We start from the raw sequence: 18,352 nt of genomic DNA, 5'->3' as shown, positions 1-18,352 counted from the left end.
CTCTAACCCTATTGTTTGAGCCTAGCCCAATTGGTGGTTAAAACGGACCTTAGTTTATGATGGAATGTTGGGTTGACTAAGTGCCTAAAGGTGGATGTTATTATTGAAATCATGAAAGTAAATTAAGATCTTGAATATAAATTTATCGATAAATATAGACATGGGAATGATTAGCTAAAATAGACGGATGTAATTCAAGTAAAATTAATTTCACTTTCAAATAGTGAAGTTTTTGGACCAATGGTCCAAACATTTAAAAGTATAAAACCAATAAGATACAAACTAACAATTTTGTGAAAACAAGCTAAGGAAAATAAAATTTTAAGATATTAACCACGACTTGTAATATAAAGATTTTTGTAAAGTTATGGCATTGATTATTAAATGATATAATATTTTTTTTATCGTGAATGTAATAATCTTTAGATATTTTATTAGTCTGGTAGTTCATGAAAATTTTGACATGTGTCTATTGGTGGTTATAGTTTGTTATATAAATCACTATAGAAGAAATTTATATTAAAATTCCTAAAGGATTTAGAATGCTAGAATGATATAACAATTCTTAGTAAATTATTCAATACGTTCGTAATTATTTATATTAATTGAAATAATTTGTACATACATGGTAAATTCGTCTCAGTGTATAATAGTTGAGGAAGATTATAAAATGATCCGAGATTCTTATATATATTTGTATAGAATGATCTTGATTAGAGTTTGTTATAATTATTATAGAAACTTTTCTGAAAAAAATGATTTGAGATAATAAAAAAAAACCTTAAAAAAATAAAAATTTGTCCCGACTTACAGATAAAGCACTTAACATATGAAATTCTCGTATATAAATTAAGATATACTGAAAAGACCTTAAAGATTCAATATGAATAAAACATATCAATTAAGTACTTCAATGGTTATAAAATCACTAGATATGAATAAATATAATGTATCATCTTTAAAAAAATGATAAAAAATATTTTAACCCAAAACAGCATATCTTAGTTGGTCTATAAGTACCATATTATAATGCTCTTATCTCAAAAGCATTTTTTGTCCCGAAAGTGCTTTTGTATTATTTTCCCCTTAATTGAAATTTTGTTTCGTTGGGTCTTTCTAATAAGGTTTTTAATGAGTACATGCGTATTTTTTTCTTTCGCTAGTTTTTTTTTTAGAGTTTTTTTATTTTAATAAAATTTTAACGAGACACATTATTTAACAATAGAACATTATAGAAGTTTTTATTATACGGAAGATATCCATTAGTATAAGAAATTTATATACTTTAACATTTTAAAAGTAAACTTTTATATTATTTATACTTGTCATGTTTATAAATATAGACTTTAAAAAATATCTTAAAATATCTCATTGGTTAATAAATAATATATGCTTTTCTTTTTTTATTTTATTAATAAATCACTTTTTTTTTAATTTTATAACAATTTATTATTTATTATTTTCATTTTAAAAGATGGGGAGTTCGTTCACAAATTCATGCGGGCAATTTAGGATTTCTATTTGATGTTCATTTTTTTTTATGTTTTTATTTAATTTTAAGTAATGTATTTAAAGGAGTTTAATATCTACATTCATACGGATCATAGATATTAAAAATTTATAATTATAATTAGTTTTAAATAAAATATTTTATTTTAATTTATAATTAAATAATAATAACTTTGTTGCAAATTTTAGCTCGAATTTAAAATCAAGTACAGAAATTAATCACATTTTATTAAGAAAATAACCCTACTCAAATAAATTACAACAATTTAACTTTTATCTCTCGAATTTTAGAAGTGAAGCTCAATTAGTTAAGATGAAGAACTTAAATTAAGTCAATTAGTTACTCGAACTCACATTTTTCTGCATTGAAAATAATACTGATGCCAATTGAGTTAAGACTCCATCGACAAATTATTAAAATAGCTTGATGTATATAAATATTAATAGGAATGTATTATTTTGTTAAAAAAATCGTGGATCATAATAAATAATTAAAAAGAAAAGGTGAGAAAATAAAAGTTGTGGTGGACATAAAGGCATACACAAACCATAGTTTGGTGTATTCCTCGGAAAGTTTATCCACTCAAATTCTGTGGCCATGCAATGCAGTCCGTTGCCTTCCCCCTCTTCACTCTCTCCCTCTTCTCTTATTCACTCCTCTTCCAATGGCCACCGCTTTCCACCACCACTACAATTTCACGCCCACTCCCATCCTCCGCCGTCGCCGGCCTCCCCCATCGCCATCCCCCATTACCCTCCACCTCAACGCCCCTCTTTCTACTACCTTCAGCTTCCCCACTAAACAATGCAGCAGCAGCAGCAGCAGCAGTAGGATCACTTGCAAAGCGACGGAAATGTCTTCTGTGAGCGAAGAATCAGCGGCGTCGGGCGGCGGCGCTGGTGATAATTGGGTGCCGGTGGTGCCGCTTGCGGCGCTTCCGAAAGGAGAACGGCGTGTGATCATACAAGACGGGGAGACCATACTGTTGCTTTGGTATAAGGATGAGGTTTTCGCAATCGAGAATCGTTCGCCCGCTGAAGGCGCTTACACTGAGGGCTTGCTCAACGCCAAGCTTACCCAGGTCTCTTTTTTTTCTCCCTTCATTACTTGTGTAATCTTCAAAATTCAAATGCTTCCAAATTTTGCAAAATTCAAGTTTTGGGTTAAGTCATATAGAATTCAAGTACTAAAAAAAACATTGGGTTGAAATTAAAGGGATTGGAACACCACACTGCAACTGGTTTTAAGGAGATAGGAAAAATTATCACAGAATTTAAGCTTATAGGAAAGATTTTTTCTCTTTCCTTTTAGTACAATGGGATAGTATAATCTTATAGTTTTGATATGCAAACACTGGAATTATTAACTAAACTCTGAATTCGGTTGGATGGATCTGCAAATGTGTGCAAACCGAAAGAAAGAAGCTCCAGATGAATTCATGCGGGAAAGAGATATTGCTCCATTCTCCATGCAGGTTGTTATTAATTGCCTATGAGTTCATACAGTAAAGGGATAGTAAGCACCATCAAAACAGCCACTCCCTAGTCAGGTTTCAAGATGATGGACCGAAATCCGCAGTCCAAACTTAATTCGATACCGAAATAAATAACCCAAAGCTTTTATCTATACAGTTAGTGAAAAATGATCTTTGAGAGAATTCTATGTCATTAGTTTCATGCTCTGGTCTGGTGTGCGATGTGCATTTGTCTTCTCTCCTGTCCAAATCCTTATGGTTGAACGAAGTTTACAACAAACTCAGACAAATCTTTCATATTGAAAGAATATTTGCATTATTGGCATGGTGGGAAAAGCCAATCCGAAGTCCATTTGCTTTGGTAATCACTGATTCATAGGTAAAGTTGTCTATAGGAAGTGAAGTTACTTCTCTTTTGCTTGCTAAGGCTGTGAAGTGGGAGGAAAATGCACCGCTTTTGTATGTAGTTTGCCATATTTTCAGGTTGTTGACATTTGTTATGACCAATCAAGTTAAGAGACATCAGCAAGTGGAAAATTGAGACAACTTGAGAAGTTATATGATGATAAAGAAGCTAAGCCTTTTTGTTTATACTGTTTCTAAGAACAAATAGAAAATTATAACCTTTTTCTATTGTCTCTTATCCTCCTGCATGTCTTCTCTAGATCTCATTTTTCCATCTTCCCTACATAACGAAGCAATTTGATGGTGATAATCATCTTCACTTTGTAGAGGTGGTAATTGGTTCGAGTCTTCAAACTACTGAGGATTTCATGACTATGCGAGGCACTGGCCCTGGTTAGGTCTTACCAATGCCATTTGTCATTTGATAAATACCTGCACTGGTATCAACTCATAGACTATTTTTTTATGGACTTGCGAGTTCTCAAGCCCTGAAATCCTTAACCTATATTCTTGTACTTCCAAGGTCTGTCTTGGCATGCAAATAATTATCTAATAATCAAACTCCTTTGGCTATTGATCTGTCTGAACTAGCCTGGTGTTTATTTAGTTGTTTTCATTTCATGAACAGAGTTTAGCTGCTGTAAATACCCATCCGGTACTTTTTACCTGCTAAGGACTCTAAGAATGATGAAAGTAAAATGTCTGATTGTACTTTTTCTTTTTATGGTTTTACAGGATGGTTGTATAGTTTGTCCAACAACTGATAGCACGTTTGATCTTCGGACTGGAGTCATCAAGGAATGGTATCCAAAAAACCCAGTGTTGCGGGCCCTTACACCTGCTTTGAGGGCACTATATGTTTACCCTGTTAAAACAGATGGCGAAAATATTTATATCAGCATGCAAGGTGGTGTAAAATCCGATGCAGCTGCGGAGATTGTCTTTAGTGGAAAAGCTCAACCGGGGATAACTGCTAGTGATGTCAATGTGGACGAGGTAACACACTGCCATCATTTGTGAAGCATAATAATCGAGACTCTTAGAACCAAGAAATTGACTTGTTTGATAATCTTTGCATATGTTGTTCTTTAGGTGAGAATGGTAATCGATGAGGACTCGGAGGGGTTTGGTTTCACAGGAAAGAATGAACTTATAAATGGGAAGGCAGCTATCATCGGTTTCCTGCTGTTGCTGGATTTTGAGCTTTTGACAGGTAAAGGTCTTTTAAAGGGAACAGGCTTCTTGGACTTCATATATGCTGCTTCCAACGCCTTCAATTAGATTTACGATTTCATTCACATGGGGTAACTTGTCTTGTTTTATTCTGAAATACTTTTTTACAAGTTAAAACTCTTGAATCCTGTGGATATATGTATATTTATCTAGCATTCATTGTTTGATAACCCCTAATCAACGTGTACAATAAATCTATGTTGCTCCTGACTTTTGACGTACTTCTGAGGATCTTCTTCCATATACATGAAAAGCACGCATCTGTACCCGACATTCTATATTACATGAACTTTTTTAGAAAATCCTGATCAATACTCGATGTTTAATACTCACACTCGAATAATATAGTAGCAAAATACTGATTTCATGAAACTAACAGCCTTTAGATTATGATTAACGAAGTGTATAATTATGTCACCTTTTTTTAATATTCTATTCGCTGTCAATATCATTTAGGTAGTGTTTAACCGCATATTGTGTTGGTGCATGAAGATAAAAAATAAATTTATGAGATATTAGCAATGCCTTAAATATTAACAAAAACTTTGAGGTGTGTAATTATGTTTTTTTTTTAAGTTCTATTTGTTCTTAGTCATATTTTAGTGTGTAAAAGAATTATAAGTAAATGAATTTTGAGAAAATAATGAAATCCAATGACTATCGACGGTAACGAAAATCGTTCATTGAATTTTATTTCTATGTTTTTTTCAAATCACAAATAGATGTTTATTGAGATAATGTTAAAAGGTGGAAATGATTATGTATTCCATCATGAATGGATTTAGATAAATATCCTTACATACACAGTAAGTATAAAATGTATGATTGGAGATTGGTAGGGCAATGGAGTAGCAGAAGTTGGGCCATAATGGGATCAAAGATTGTACTTTGATGGGATTAAGCACATGGTGAAATTGGAGATGGGACCTTTTTGCCATAACAGATTGTTATAGTGCTTCACCAATTTGGAAGAGGAGTGATTGAGCACTATACAGTATACACTATGTATTTCCATTACATATTTCATTTATTTTCAATTTTATAAATTACTCTCCGATGTTTCAATAGTATTTTCCAATATATATTTTAAATGTTTATATAGAAAAATAAATAAATTAAACCTTTTTATTTTGAATTGGACAATAAAATGATTTATTATATAATTATTTTGAAATAAAATTGTTTTTTATTTATTTATACCTGAATGCGACTACTGTGATAAGTCAAAAACTTGTTTGTAGTAGATTGCCATAAACTCTGAAAGGCAGAGGCAGGCACCGTCCACTTTGTGTGCTCCCTTTTCACTTTTGACTTCTTCTTCTATTTCAATCTCATCTTCTATTTTTTATTAATTAATTAATTGCCTTTGACTTTGTACCTTTCTTCAACCTATATAACCTCTTCTTTCCCTCCCCATTTCTCAATTTTCTTCCACCTCCATTAACCCTTTTTGTTCTTTTGAAATAATGAGTGCCGACGGCAGCAGGGCAGATCAAAGGAAATACAAGGGAGTGCGTCGCCGGAGATGGGGCAAATGGGTGACTGAAATCAGAGTTCCAGGCACCGAAGGACGTCTTTGGTTAGGCTCGTATTCAACCCCGGAAGCCGCCGCCGTCGCCCATGACATTGCTTTCTACTGTCTACGCCGGCCATCTTCCTTGACGGCTCTCAACTTCCCTTCCATGTTACCTCCACATGTTAACTCGAACATGTCGCCCAAGTCCGTACAGAAAGCGGCGTCGGATGCTGGCATGGCAGTGGACGCCCAGATGATTATGATGGACAGCCCCATGAACAATGAAATCAAGGCAAATACAAACGATGGCAGTAGTTGTGGTGGTGGCTCCTGGGAAAGAAGCGAAGGAAGAGAAACGGAGACTTTGAGCATATCCATTGAAGATTATCTTTAGACGACGTCAGTTCATGGATTGAGCTTAGCATAGGACCGCCCATGCTGTGTGTTTTTTGTTGTCGATGGATCGTATCCGATTAATATAGTTTAGGCAATAGTATATATATATATATATGGGTGAATGGAAAATTTCTAGTTAAACCTCTTTATATTTTATAAAATTTTAAATTAATATCGATAAAATTACATTTTTATTATCATAAAATTATATAATTTACTCAAGAAAAATTTCTAGCTTCGCCTATATGAATGTATAATACATGATACATACAATTATATATTAAATTACAACAATATGTATCAATATCGGAACAAAAATGACACATACAATAATGCTTACCTTACCAATTAGTTCAAAAAATATTTTCTACTAAAAAATATTTTTTTTATAAAAAAAATCGAATCTAATGAAAATAAATTGTATTTATTTATAAAAAAAATATTTCTGTTCAAATTATATTTGACATAGTATTTAACAATGTTCATAATAATTTTCTTTTACTCACATTATATTTGGAAACTATAAAATTAACTAATAATTATAATTTACAAATAATTTCTCTAAAACTTTTATAATTATAATTTTACTAGATCTTAACTCAATTGTATAAAAAAATAAAACAACAAATATTATTCTAAACTTAATATTAATTTTTTATATTAAAAAATACATCTATATGAGAGAATTTAAACTTAACTTCACCATTTTAATTTTAACTAAAGTACCATTTAATTTTAATTTTTATTTTTTATAAATTAATTACATAAAATAGTTTTTTTTTTCAATTTCAAATAAAAACTTTACTTATCTAGATATTTTAATTGAGAAGGAAATATTGACAGGTGCAATTGAGGTGGGTGAGTGGTCAAGTGGTCAAGCTAAAATGTGAAACCTTTGGATATCAAAACCCAAGTCATCGGTTGACTCTATGCAAGTTTTGACTGAAAATTAAATTGACCAAACTTAATAACTTTGCTTTCCCTATGGCCGACATACTTTCCCATAATTACATGATTTCCATTTTCACACACAAATATATGAATTATATTAGATTTTATCACCCAGAACATTTTATTTTAAAATTTAATTAATAATTTATATTATTGTATATGTATTCGGTCTTTACATTTATAATTTATTATTTAAAGACGATATAAAAAATATTAAAAAACAAAAATACTATTCTAATAATATTAATTATAGTTAAAAATAATAATCAATTTGTAATTTTATAATTAAGTTGGTGATTCGAATATAATACATATAGAATTAATTTATGATGACACATAAAAGCTCAAATTCAATTTGAGTATGGGTTAATAGTAATTTTTAAGTCTACATTTTTTTACATGTCCAATTTTACTATTTTATATTTAGTTTTCCTTCCTACATAAATAATCTACAACCAAAATTAAATAATATTTTTTTTATCAAAGTATATGTTAACTAATATTTATCTGCTTTTTCTATCGATTAATCTAAAAACTTTCTTTAATAGTGATTGGGTTGGAATCATTTTTTTAAAAAAAACACACAAATTAGTGGATAAAAATTGAAAATGTTTTCTGAAAAATAAATAAAATACGGTTTATTATGCGTTGGAATTTGGCGGCAATCGTATTCATTGGAGACTGTGGATGTCGATCTCCATAACTGAAAACCCACGTGTCATCCTTTGGTTTGTCTTATAGCGGGGACCCACCTCTTCCCGATACCGCACTGCACGTCTGGAATTTTCTCAACCGTTAAGAGTTGAAGATTTATTTTTTTGCCTTTGTTTTTGTTCTGTATGGATTGAAAATAGTTTAAATGGTAAGCACTTTGAATCCAACTTTATTTAGTCAAAAAGATGAGGTTCATTTTTTTATATTAATTTCAAACTTAATTATTTCCACCTTTTACAAAATCATAATAATACATATACAATAAACTAAAATTAAAATCATCTCGATAAAAATTGAAATTTTAAATATATTTAAACCCAAATTACAATAAGAATAAATAATATTTTTTTCATTAAAAATATAAAGGACTTCAGTTGACATTAATTTCAAATTAAATTTCGTGATAGTCTTTCTTTATAAAAAAATGTTTAATAAAAATATATCTAGTATTATATATAAAGCTTTTAATTAAGTAGTTATTTATTATTTAATGTAGGATTTTTCAATTATTTTTATTTGATTTCTTTTAATATTATCCTTTAAATATTTTATCTTTAAAATTTTAAAATTATATTTATCAAACTGTTCCGTATTTAATTTTAAGTAATATACCAAATATATTTTATAACTTAAATTTTCAACATTTAATTTTTTAATTTATAAAAGAAAGCGCTCTAATAGGTGTCACAAGTCAACTAAAAACTAGAACCAAACTAAAATATAATTTTTTTAACAAACAACAAATATTATTACAATGATATTTATGTTTTAAACAGATTATTTAAAATCTTTAAAATAATTATTTAAAAATACAATCCTAAAGTTTGAAAGAAAAACCTTTTATTTTTACTTCAAAACAATGTTATTTTTTTTAATTTTAAAAATAATATCTATTTTTAAAATATTTTTTTACCAACACAATGGGTGCCACGTAATTTTTAATTACTAAATATCTCAAAAATAAACATATTTTATATTTTATATTTTAAATTAAGCGAAGCCATATTTGAATATTTGTGACATTAATATCGTAATAAATTTAGCTTTAAATTTAAATTAAATAATGACACATAGGAAAAAATAAAATGATGCAATAAACAAATTTATAAGAATTAATATAAATAATAAATGAGATTTTAGTTCAAGCGTGAAGAATAAAGGTAAAAGGTTAAAAGAGGTATAAATTTAGTATATTTTTCTATTTTACTATATATATATGATAAAAGCAATCTTAAATAAATATAATATATTTGTTCTAAAATGAGAGTATTTTCGTTTATTTTTAACTAAGTTACTATCTAGTTAATCCATAACACAACTCAATTAAAAGCTTTATAATAAGTATAGGCATAAATAAATATTATTGATATTATCATCCTCTCAAAAATATAAAATAACCAAAATGTAATTTGTATTTTCATTTTTTCCCAACTAAGTTGATATCCGATTAGCTCGTGACACTAGCTTTGTAATAAATATTAATGTTGTTTGAACCAGATTGAACCATCCAGTTGGACCAAGAATTGGCCGAGATACCAATCCGAAAAGAGGTTTTGAATCGGGAATTAATAATTTTTTAATTTTTAATTTAATTGTTAATTAAACCAATCAATTTAAAAATCATTGATAAATATAGATATAAGTAAATATGATTGATATTATCATTCCCTAAAAAAATGAGATGATCACATTAAAACTTCTAGCCAACTTTGGCTTCACTGTACAAATTTAATTTAAGGATGAAAACAGAAGATAGAAGAACTCTAGTATCTGTCATATCCTTAAAAATCTTTGGTTTATCGCAATTTTAGGACATAATCTCATGAAATGCCTGCCATTTCGTTTCCGTGTCCACTTCTTCGTCTGTATTTTTTTTTTCAATAATGTCCACTCTGTCTTTTCATTTTCTGTTTTTTTTTAATTGATAAACATAAGGAATCATTAATTATTTTTTCATAAGAATATTTTCTTCTGTATTGATTTCAGGGAATTTTTGTTTGGATTTTTAGTTTCCTTCTACATCGCCCATCGTTTTTGGATTCTTCGTTTTTTCACTCTTATCATTATTCTCCAATTTATTCAGATTTTGATTTGTTTGACTGTTGATATACATTCACAATTTGGGTTGTTTCATATAAAAGAAGGAAGATTTCGATTCTCAATAAACGGTTTTAAATGGTGGGTGTGGACTAAAAATAGTTGAGAAATGATATCATTGTGAGGTTTGAATCCGGCAACAATGGCGGACATGGGAATCCCTAGATTTATTCAGGGTTCCCCTGTCGTTTAATGCATGGTAAGAAGCGGGGTTTTATCGTTTATACAAACATATTCGAGGCAGAGCTGTTCAAAAACAAGGGATTGTTTTGGAGTGATTATGGGCTGCATTTGCTCCAAAGGAGCCAAAGATGAGAGTATAAACGATAATGAGAAAGATAAAGATGTGAACAACAGAAGCAACATGGAATCAGTGCAATTGGTCGCTCCTACACCAACAAAGAAAGAGGACCTTTTAGTTGCTCGACGTGGCAATGATGGCTCCATTCGTCGACCATCCAAAGTTCGTCTTTCAGTGGATATAGCTAACTCTCCTGCTCGGGCTGACGCCGAACTTGTTGCTGCCGGTTGGCCTTCCTGGTTAGCTTCGGTTGCCGGTGAAGCTGTTAGGGGATGGGTGCCTCGACGGATCGAATCTTTTGAGAAGTTAAAGAAAGTAATTATCAGTTCTCATCAATGCTTTTCTTTTACTTTCTCTCACTTCAGCAATGTTTTTCCCCAAAACTGACATGGTAATTTGTATATGCAGATTGGACAAGGAACTTATAGCAGCGTATATAGGGCTCGTGACCTTGAAACGGGCAAAATAGTTGCTATGAAGAAAGTTCGGTTTGTTAATGTGGAACCCGAGAGTGTCCGTTTCATGGCTAGGGAAATCATCATTCTACGGAAGCTCGACCATCCAAATGTTATGAAGCTCGAGTGTATAGTCACTTCAAGGATATCGTGCAGCTTGTATCTCGTTTTCGAGTACATGGACCATGACCTTGCAGGGCTTGCAGGAAATCCCGCCATCAAGTTCAAGGAACAACAGGTACGTACATGTTTCTCTATTTTGCAATAAAATACCTTGCTCATGCTATATCTGCTGTAGTTCTTATAAGAGGCATATGCAATTTTGTTGTAGATAAAATGTTACATGCAACAGCTGTTTCTTGGCCTTGAACACTGCCATAGCCGTGGTGTTCTGCACCGAGACATCAAGGGCTCGAATCTTTTGATTGACAACAATGGAGTTCTCAAGATTGCAGATTTTGGTTTGGCTACAGTTTTTAAAGCTGACCAAAAGCAGCCACTAACAAGCCGTGTCGTAACTCTTTGGTACAGGGCACCCGAGCTTTTGCTTGGGGCCACTCAATACGGAGTTGCTATAGATTTGTGGAGTGCGGGTTGCATCCTTGCTGAATTATTTGCTGGGAAGCCTATTATGCCAGGAAGAACAGAGGTACTCTCTTTTCTGTGTAGAATGTGACCTGTTTCCTCAAATTGTTTCCAGTGCTCGGGTACTAGTGTCGGATACTGATACTTAGAATTGTTTCTAAGTTTTTTCCATTTGTGATTACTTCCAGGTGGAGCAAATGCATAAGATCTTTAAACTCTGTGGTTCACCCTCCGAGGAGTATTGGCAGAAAACAAAACTTCCACATGCAACTAGTTTCAAACCTCAACAACCTTACAAACGATTGATCGCTGACACTTTCAGAAATCTGCCTCAGTCTGCCTTGTCTCTTATTGATAAACTCCTTGCGATCGAACCAGAAGTTCGAGGATCTGCTACTTCAGCACTTAGAAGTGAGGTATTTGGACAAACATCTATATATATTTTTCTGTTGTTGTTGTTGTTCAGTATTCATTTCTGCACATCTTGAAATATGATTTGGTAGTTTGATTTGTATTTTGACCTCTGTGTGAATTTTCAGTTCTTCACAACGGAGCCCTTCCCTTGCACACCATCAGAGTTGCCGAAGTATCCTCCAAGCAAGGAACAAGATGCCAAACAACGTAATGAGGAAGCAAGAAGGTTCGTCATTTTCAGTCTTTTTTTAACCAATGCATACACAAACACATGCTATACTAAAAAATTCAAGAAAATCATGTCAATTAATTTTTCATTGTGATGCGTATATCCTATACTGATGGAGGCCTAAGAATGAAACAACATGAATAATTCCATACCTTTTTTTTTTTTGAGATACTGAGAAATTTTTGAATCCATCTTTAAACCTTTATTCTATGATGTAACTTCAGGAAAAGAGCAGAGGCTATGAAGGGTGGAGGAGCTGAATCGGTTAGTAGAGGTTCGCGAGATCTTAAGGAAGCGCGTTCACCGGAATTCATTGCTAAGGGACAATCAAAACCAGGCGCCACGCATAAATATGATCATCCTAGTGCCTCGATCCTTGATCCTTGCAAGGTCAACTTACAAAATGGTATATCTAGTTCCTCTTCGATGATCCATCCTAGTGCAGTAGATTCATGGAACAAGACAGGTGGTACGAGAAACATCAGCGAGTTAAGAAAACAGAATACAATGAAGCCTCAGGTAGCTAACACTTGCTATACGAAATATGATAGAGCATCAAACAAAGATCAAGCCTCGGTAAGCTACCAGTTGTTTCTAACTACTTCTCATTACCAACTTTTCTCATCATCTCATCATCATCGTCATGATCATCATCATCACCGTACCGTTTTTAGGTCTAGTCATCCTACATACTTATATTACTTGGACTCAAGTGTGTGCATTCAATGTCGAATGTCGAGTTTGGGGTAGAAATGGTCCCAGTCAACTCTGAGGCAACTATCATGTCTTTAGTATCTGCAAGTAACTGCACCATTTATGATATTTCATATTTGGTTCAACTACTGCAGGTTTATACAGCAAAGAAAAACAGGATCCACTGCTCAGGACCACTGATGCCTCCTGGGGGAAACATTGAAGATATACTTAAAGAGCACGAGAGACAAATCCAGCAGGCTGTACGAAAAGCACGTATCGAGAAGTGAGGACAGCAGTAAACTGAAGTCGCAGCAATGTATAAAATCGACTGCACGAGCAGGCTTCCTTGTAAGAAGCTTGTTCTGACAGTTCTCCGATTTCGATATGCCAAGTTGCAACCCTCATAACCTTATCAAGTCACAACACAACGAGATTGAGACCGAGACTGAAATGTTATATTGAATTGGGGTCATGAGAGTCTGGTGAAATATTGATAGGGTTGATTTGTAATTGGTTTTGATTACATGCATTGCTATTTCAAATGCATGAGATGGGAGGAATGCGCTTTGTATAGTAGTTGAATATCAAAGTAAGAGGGCACTTGGAGAATGATACACAACATAATCGGTAGGAATGTAACATTTTTTATTTTATTTTTTTCTTTAACAAAACACTATTATTAATAGGAACTATGAATAACAATACGACAAAAATATAGTACATATAATAAAAAAATCTATTACAAACTAATGCACAAATATCATGTCTGCAAAGTAATCTTTAAAAAAAAAGAGAAGAATAAATTGACGGTAACTACAACATTGGAATTATTCAGAAACAAACTAGAGATGCATCAACTTAATCAAATTGTTGAAATGTGCATCTTACAAAAAAAAAACTATTAAAAGCTCCAAGTGACTCACAGCATCACTGATGCACAAAAAGCCCAGTCTTAGATGGTTTATTCTTCTCTCCTCATCTTGAATCTATCACCATCACTATGATTTATCATAGTAAAGCCTTCCGAGAACAGTTTTTAATAAATTCAGCGGCATCCTTATATTGGCAAACATCACATATATCACTACATGCTAAAAATTAAAAGTAAAATAAAACAACATTTTCTTTCAAAGAGAACATAGTGAACAAAACAAAAACCACGAAAAATGTGTTCATAATTGAATCACGAAATTGTGAACAAAATAAAACCATAAAAATATAGATTAAATTTAAAAATAAAATAAAACTATAAAAAAATGTTGGAGAAATTGTGACTAGCAACCAGTCCGAAGACTAACACCATTGTCGACAAAGCAAAAAATTAATTTGAAAAAGTTGATTCACTTGAATTTTTCTATGAAAAGACTCTTTGATTAAAGAACCATGTTTAGTTCAAAAACATTACATTAAGTGGACAGCATGATGTTACTAATAATGCCTAACATTTGATAATAAGGTTAATCTCAATACCACATTTTTCATGGATAATATTAGGTTCTGAATTTTATATCAATTTTATCCTTTATTTTGTATAATTTTAATAAAATTAGGCTATTTTGAGTATTTAATAAGTTTGTTTTCAAGTAATTTATGAGCATTTTTTAATGTTTTTTTTATAAATTCTTAGGTTTTAGTGTTAATGTTAATTTTTCTTATATTTTATTTTTTCTTAAATCCAAATTAACAAAACTATGTTGTTGGAAGTCTAATGATTGATTTGAACTTGTGGTGGGAGATGACTAAGGTCAAATATCAAGGAAGTGAACTTCAAAGAAAAGACTTGGAGTAACTTGTCGTTAAAGTCGCGACACCAAGCCCCAAAGTCACAACTCCAAGCCCCGAGATCACAACACCAAGCCAATTATTGAAGTGAAGGAATCCAGTGACACTGTCATTAAGGTCGCGACACCAAGTGCCCCCAAGCTAAGTTCATGCCCATTGCCATGGATATCTCGACACCAAAGCCTAGGTGTTGGTGTCGTGACATTGAAATCTGACGAGTAGAGACTAAACATTTTTCTTCCCATATTTTAGATTATGTTTCTTTTTCTTTTTAAATTAGATTTCCCTTTTCTTTTTAGAATATATTTTATTTTTTGTTACTTTATTTTTTTTTATTGCTAAAGACTTTTGTAAATAAAGATGAATCAAACTTTCGGATGCCATTAATTCCGCATAATGAGTATTTCTTACCCTTACTTTTAAATTGTGCAAATCAATTGTTAGATGAAATGTCTATTTGGGTGTTGAGCTTTATTATGTGCCAATATTGCTTGTTAGTTAATTGATAAATTGTTTGTTAGATTAAGTTAATATTTATGCTTGATTGTTTGGTTTTTTTTATATTAAAATACTTCATATGCTAGAATTGACACCTCTGGTGGGAAATCTAGATAAACGAGACCAAAAGGAAAATTAATTATTAGATAGTTCGATATTATTGTGTCGAATAGTGAGATTAAGAGAAGATCTATATGCCCAGGTGAGATCGAGATGAGAGCTTAGGTAGTATTTTTTAGTCTAAGATGAAACCAAAAGGAAATCCTAGGCTAAAAGTGACAAACAATTAATATAATTGATATAAATTTATTAGCTTAGTTGGCGATTAACGAATCAATCGACATTCGCTTTAATCATTTACATTGTTTAAAATAGTAGGAAGAAATTTTAGCTTAGTTTATTTGATTGATAATTTAAATTTAATTTATAAACAATTTATATTTAAATTTACACTAATAATTTTCAACTCCATTAGATTAGTAATTGACATTTTAGGTTTGTGAATTGAAAATTTGACAAGAAACCCTAAGCGTCGCTCCAACCCTTTCTTTCAGTTTCTCGTTTTAGACGGTCAACCACCTGTCATCGATGGTTGATCGTCCTTCTCCTTGTTCTCTTTTTTTTTCCATCCTCTCGGTTTAATAACCCTTTTTGGGGGATTTATCTGAGCGTTCGTGGCTTTTTTCTCTTCTCTCGAGCGGACCTATGTTAAGGAGGGACCAGTGTGGTGTTTTGATGTCGGTGTTCAACTTTTGGTGAGAGTTTTGCTGCAACTCCCAATTGGTGGATGTGTGGCAATGCCAAAAGCCTCAAGATGTTGTTTTCCTTATTTATCTATTTTCGCCAGATCCAAGATCCTCGACGATTCAGTCACTGTTTGTGTGTTGTTCTGGGTTAGGTGTCGCCAATGGCTGATTTCAGTCGGTTTGGGGTGTCTTCGAGCCTCTGCTCTCTTAAGGTGTCTTCCGATGGGTGATTGAGGACGCTCAGCTCTGTCTTGTGCTTCATTATTTCTCTCCTTCTTTGTAAGCAAGATCCTTAGTGAAAACGGAGACGCTCGGTAATGGGGATCATACACACTAATGTTATTATTACTGGCTTCCACCAATGTGAATGGTGATGCTTCCTTCTCTTTTTCTGCTTTTAGAGGGTTGACCGCTAATATTTCAGGATCTTGGTTGTTGGGAACCGTTTTTTGTGGCTAAAAGCCAATGTTTGCTTGGTCTATAATGACTGTGTCTATGGTTGTAATTTGTACTGAGCTTACCAATAGGAATTAAAACTGTTCAAATTTCTATATTTCCTACTGAACCCAGTAATAATTCTAGAAAAACTAGAATGGAAGAGATTCAAGCTTCAACAATTGATAAAAATTCAAAAGCTGGAATAAATATTAAAGTTACATTCCAGTTTAGAAAATATAAAAGATATTCTCTGAATGCTATGATAGACACTGGAGCTACAATCAGTAGTTGCAGGAGAAACGCAATTCCTGTAGAAAAATGGGAATTAATGAAAAAAGCCATAAAAATAATGGGAATAGACGGTAATAAAACCATTATTAAGCATAAAGCTAAAAATATACCAATCTACATAAACAACGTTAGATTTGTGATTCCTAAAATAGTATGTTTTCTTAACATGCAGGGAGATATATTATTAGGAAATAATTTTATATGTAGGTTGTACATGCAAGATTTTGCCCGGGTCTAAAAGACCCAAATTACAAACAGGCCTATAAGGGCTCAAACCAAACTAAACAGAGGCCCAAGATTAACTAGGCCCAAAATCCCAAGCCAAACAGGGGCCCAAATTAACCCCCGGATGACAGTCAGAAACCCTAGGGTTTCAACAGTGCCGCAGCCACAAGCCCCGCATGATCTTCACCTGCAAGAACGCAAAAATAGAAAGAAAATCAAAGATTTTTTAAATCGAATCAAACAGATCTGTTTCTTTACTTTTTCTTTTTTGATTCGGCTATAAAAAAGCCTGTAATACCCCCTACCCGTATTCATCGCCGAAATATAGTATGAGGCATTACCAGATTTTACCGAATTTTTTTTTCAAGATAGATTTATATATTCATAAGATAATTTCATCACATACCAAAACCAAAATTTGTTAGCCATACCAATGGCTAACCATAAATTCATTTCACATTAACATCTAATTTACTAGCTTATACATGCCATTGATTTCCAAAATAAAGTTCCTTTATGTACCGAGATCTCGAGATTGATAGTGTGATGTGTCTCCGACCAAATCCGACCTCCGAGCTCTTAACTCTACAAACAGGGGAAAAAGAAACAGGGTAAGCACTTTGTGCTTAGTAAGTTCATGCAACAGGAATTATACTTACCATACTTATACATCCATCATTTAATAACACAAGCACACATCCAATTCACATAAACATATACCTATCACATACAAACTCAACCTCATGCAAATTCATTACAAAGATAAATGATTGATGAGCTCATCAATTCCATGATTTCCATTTCCTTGTTATTTTTCCATATTTATCCCGTTGAATTACTTGGAATTTCGATGGATTTTCAGAGGTACACTTTAGTGTACAAATCCGGGTCCGTCAATTCATATTCATGTGCGCACATTTCCATTTCAGAGAGCACACTCCCGCGAATCTCATCCGTACAGCGGGATTACCAGTGCAGGCTAAATCCCCTGTAATATAAACTCATAGAGTATTGTCGGGATTACCAGTCCAGGCTAAATCCCCTGCAACGACAATTACTCTAATGAGCTTGGATCTGAATTACCCGTCCGGGCTAAATCCATTTTCCACATATTCTTCGGGAGGGCTATATCAGGATAGGATCACCCGTCCGGGCTAGATCCTTTTTACTGTCAATTCCTTTTTCAGAGATCCATCGAATTTTTCCTTTCATTCAACCGGGATTTATTTCCTCTTTTCATCAAGAATATCAATACTTCATCAATTATCATACATTAAACATCCAAATCATATTCACATCAATAACAAACATTTCAAGCATTTATAAATATAATTCAAGTTACATGAACTTACCTCGACAATTGTTCGTAAACAAAAATCTACTAATCCCGAACTTT

At 32.4% G+C, this 18,352-nt stretch overlaps 3 protein-coding genes across 3 annotated transcripts; all 3 read left to right on the top strand.

The window, feature by feature from the left end:
• The first annotated feature begins 2,035 nt into the window (after positions 1–2,035).
• LOC107914028 (uncharacterized) lies at positions 2,036–4,843 on the top strand. The gene is made up of 3 exons (XM_016842744.2): positions 2,036–2,591; positions 4,125–4,385; positions 4,482–4,843. Exons 1-3 carry the CDS (start codon positions 2,175–2,177, stop codon positions 4,668–4,670), a joined length of 867 nt encoding a protein of 288 aa, XP_016698233.2. The 5' UTR covers positions 2,036–2,174; the 3' UTR covers positions 4,671–4,843.
• A 562-nt stretch (positions 4,844–5,405) lies between these two features.
• On the top strand, positions 5,406–6,731 carry LOC107914030 (ethylene-responsive transcription factor ERF020). The gene has a single exon (XM_016842745.2). The coding sequence runs from the start codon at positions 6,089–6,091 to the stop codon at positions 6,530–6,532; it is 444 nt and encodes a 147-aa protein (XP_016698234.1). The 5' UTR covers positions 5,406–6,088; the 3' UTR covers positions 6,533–6,731.
• Positions 6,732–9,924: 3,193 nt separating this feature from the next.
• LOC107914763 (probable serine/threonine-protein kinase At1g54610) lies at positions 9,925–13,629 on the top strand. Its single transcript, XM_016843785.2, has 7 exons — positions 9,925–10,912; positions 11,006–11,290; positions 11,384–11,701; positions 11,826–12,053; positions 12,177–12,277; positions 12,505–12,856; positions 13,129–13,629. The coding sequence occupies exons 1-7, from the start codon at positions 10,493–10,495 to the stop codon at positions 13,261–13,263; spliced, it is 1,839 nt and encodes a 612-aa protein (XP_016699274.1). The 5' UTR covers positions 9,925–10,492; the 3' UTR covers positions 13,264–13,629.
• The last annotated feature ends 4,723 nt before the right edge of the window (positions 13,630–18,352 follow it).

The sequence above is a fragment of the Gossypium hirsutum genome, chromosome D05 (assembly GCF_007990345.1).
Source record: "Gossypium hirsutum isolate 1008001.06 chromosome D05, Gossypium_hirsutum_v2.1, whole genome shotgun sequence".
NCBI lineage: Eukaryota > Viridiplantae > Streptophyta > Magnoliopsida > Malvales > Malvaceae > Gossypium > Gossypium hirsutum.
This window is presented reverse-complemented; position numbering and strand designations above follow the sequence as displayed.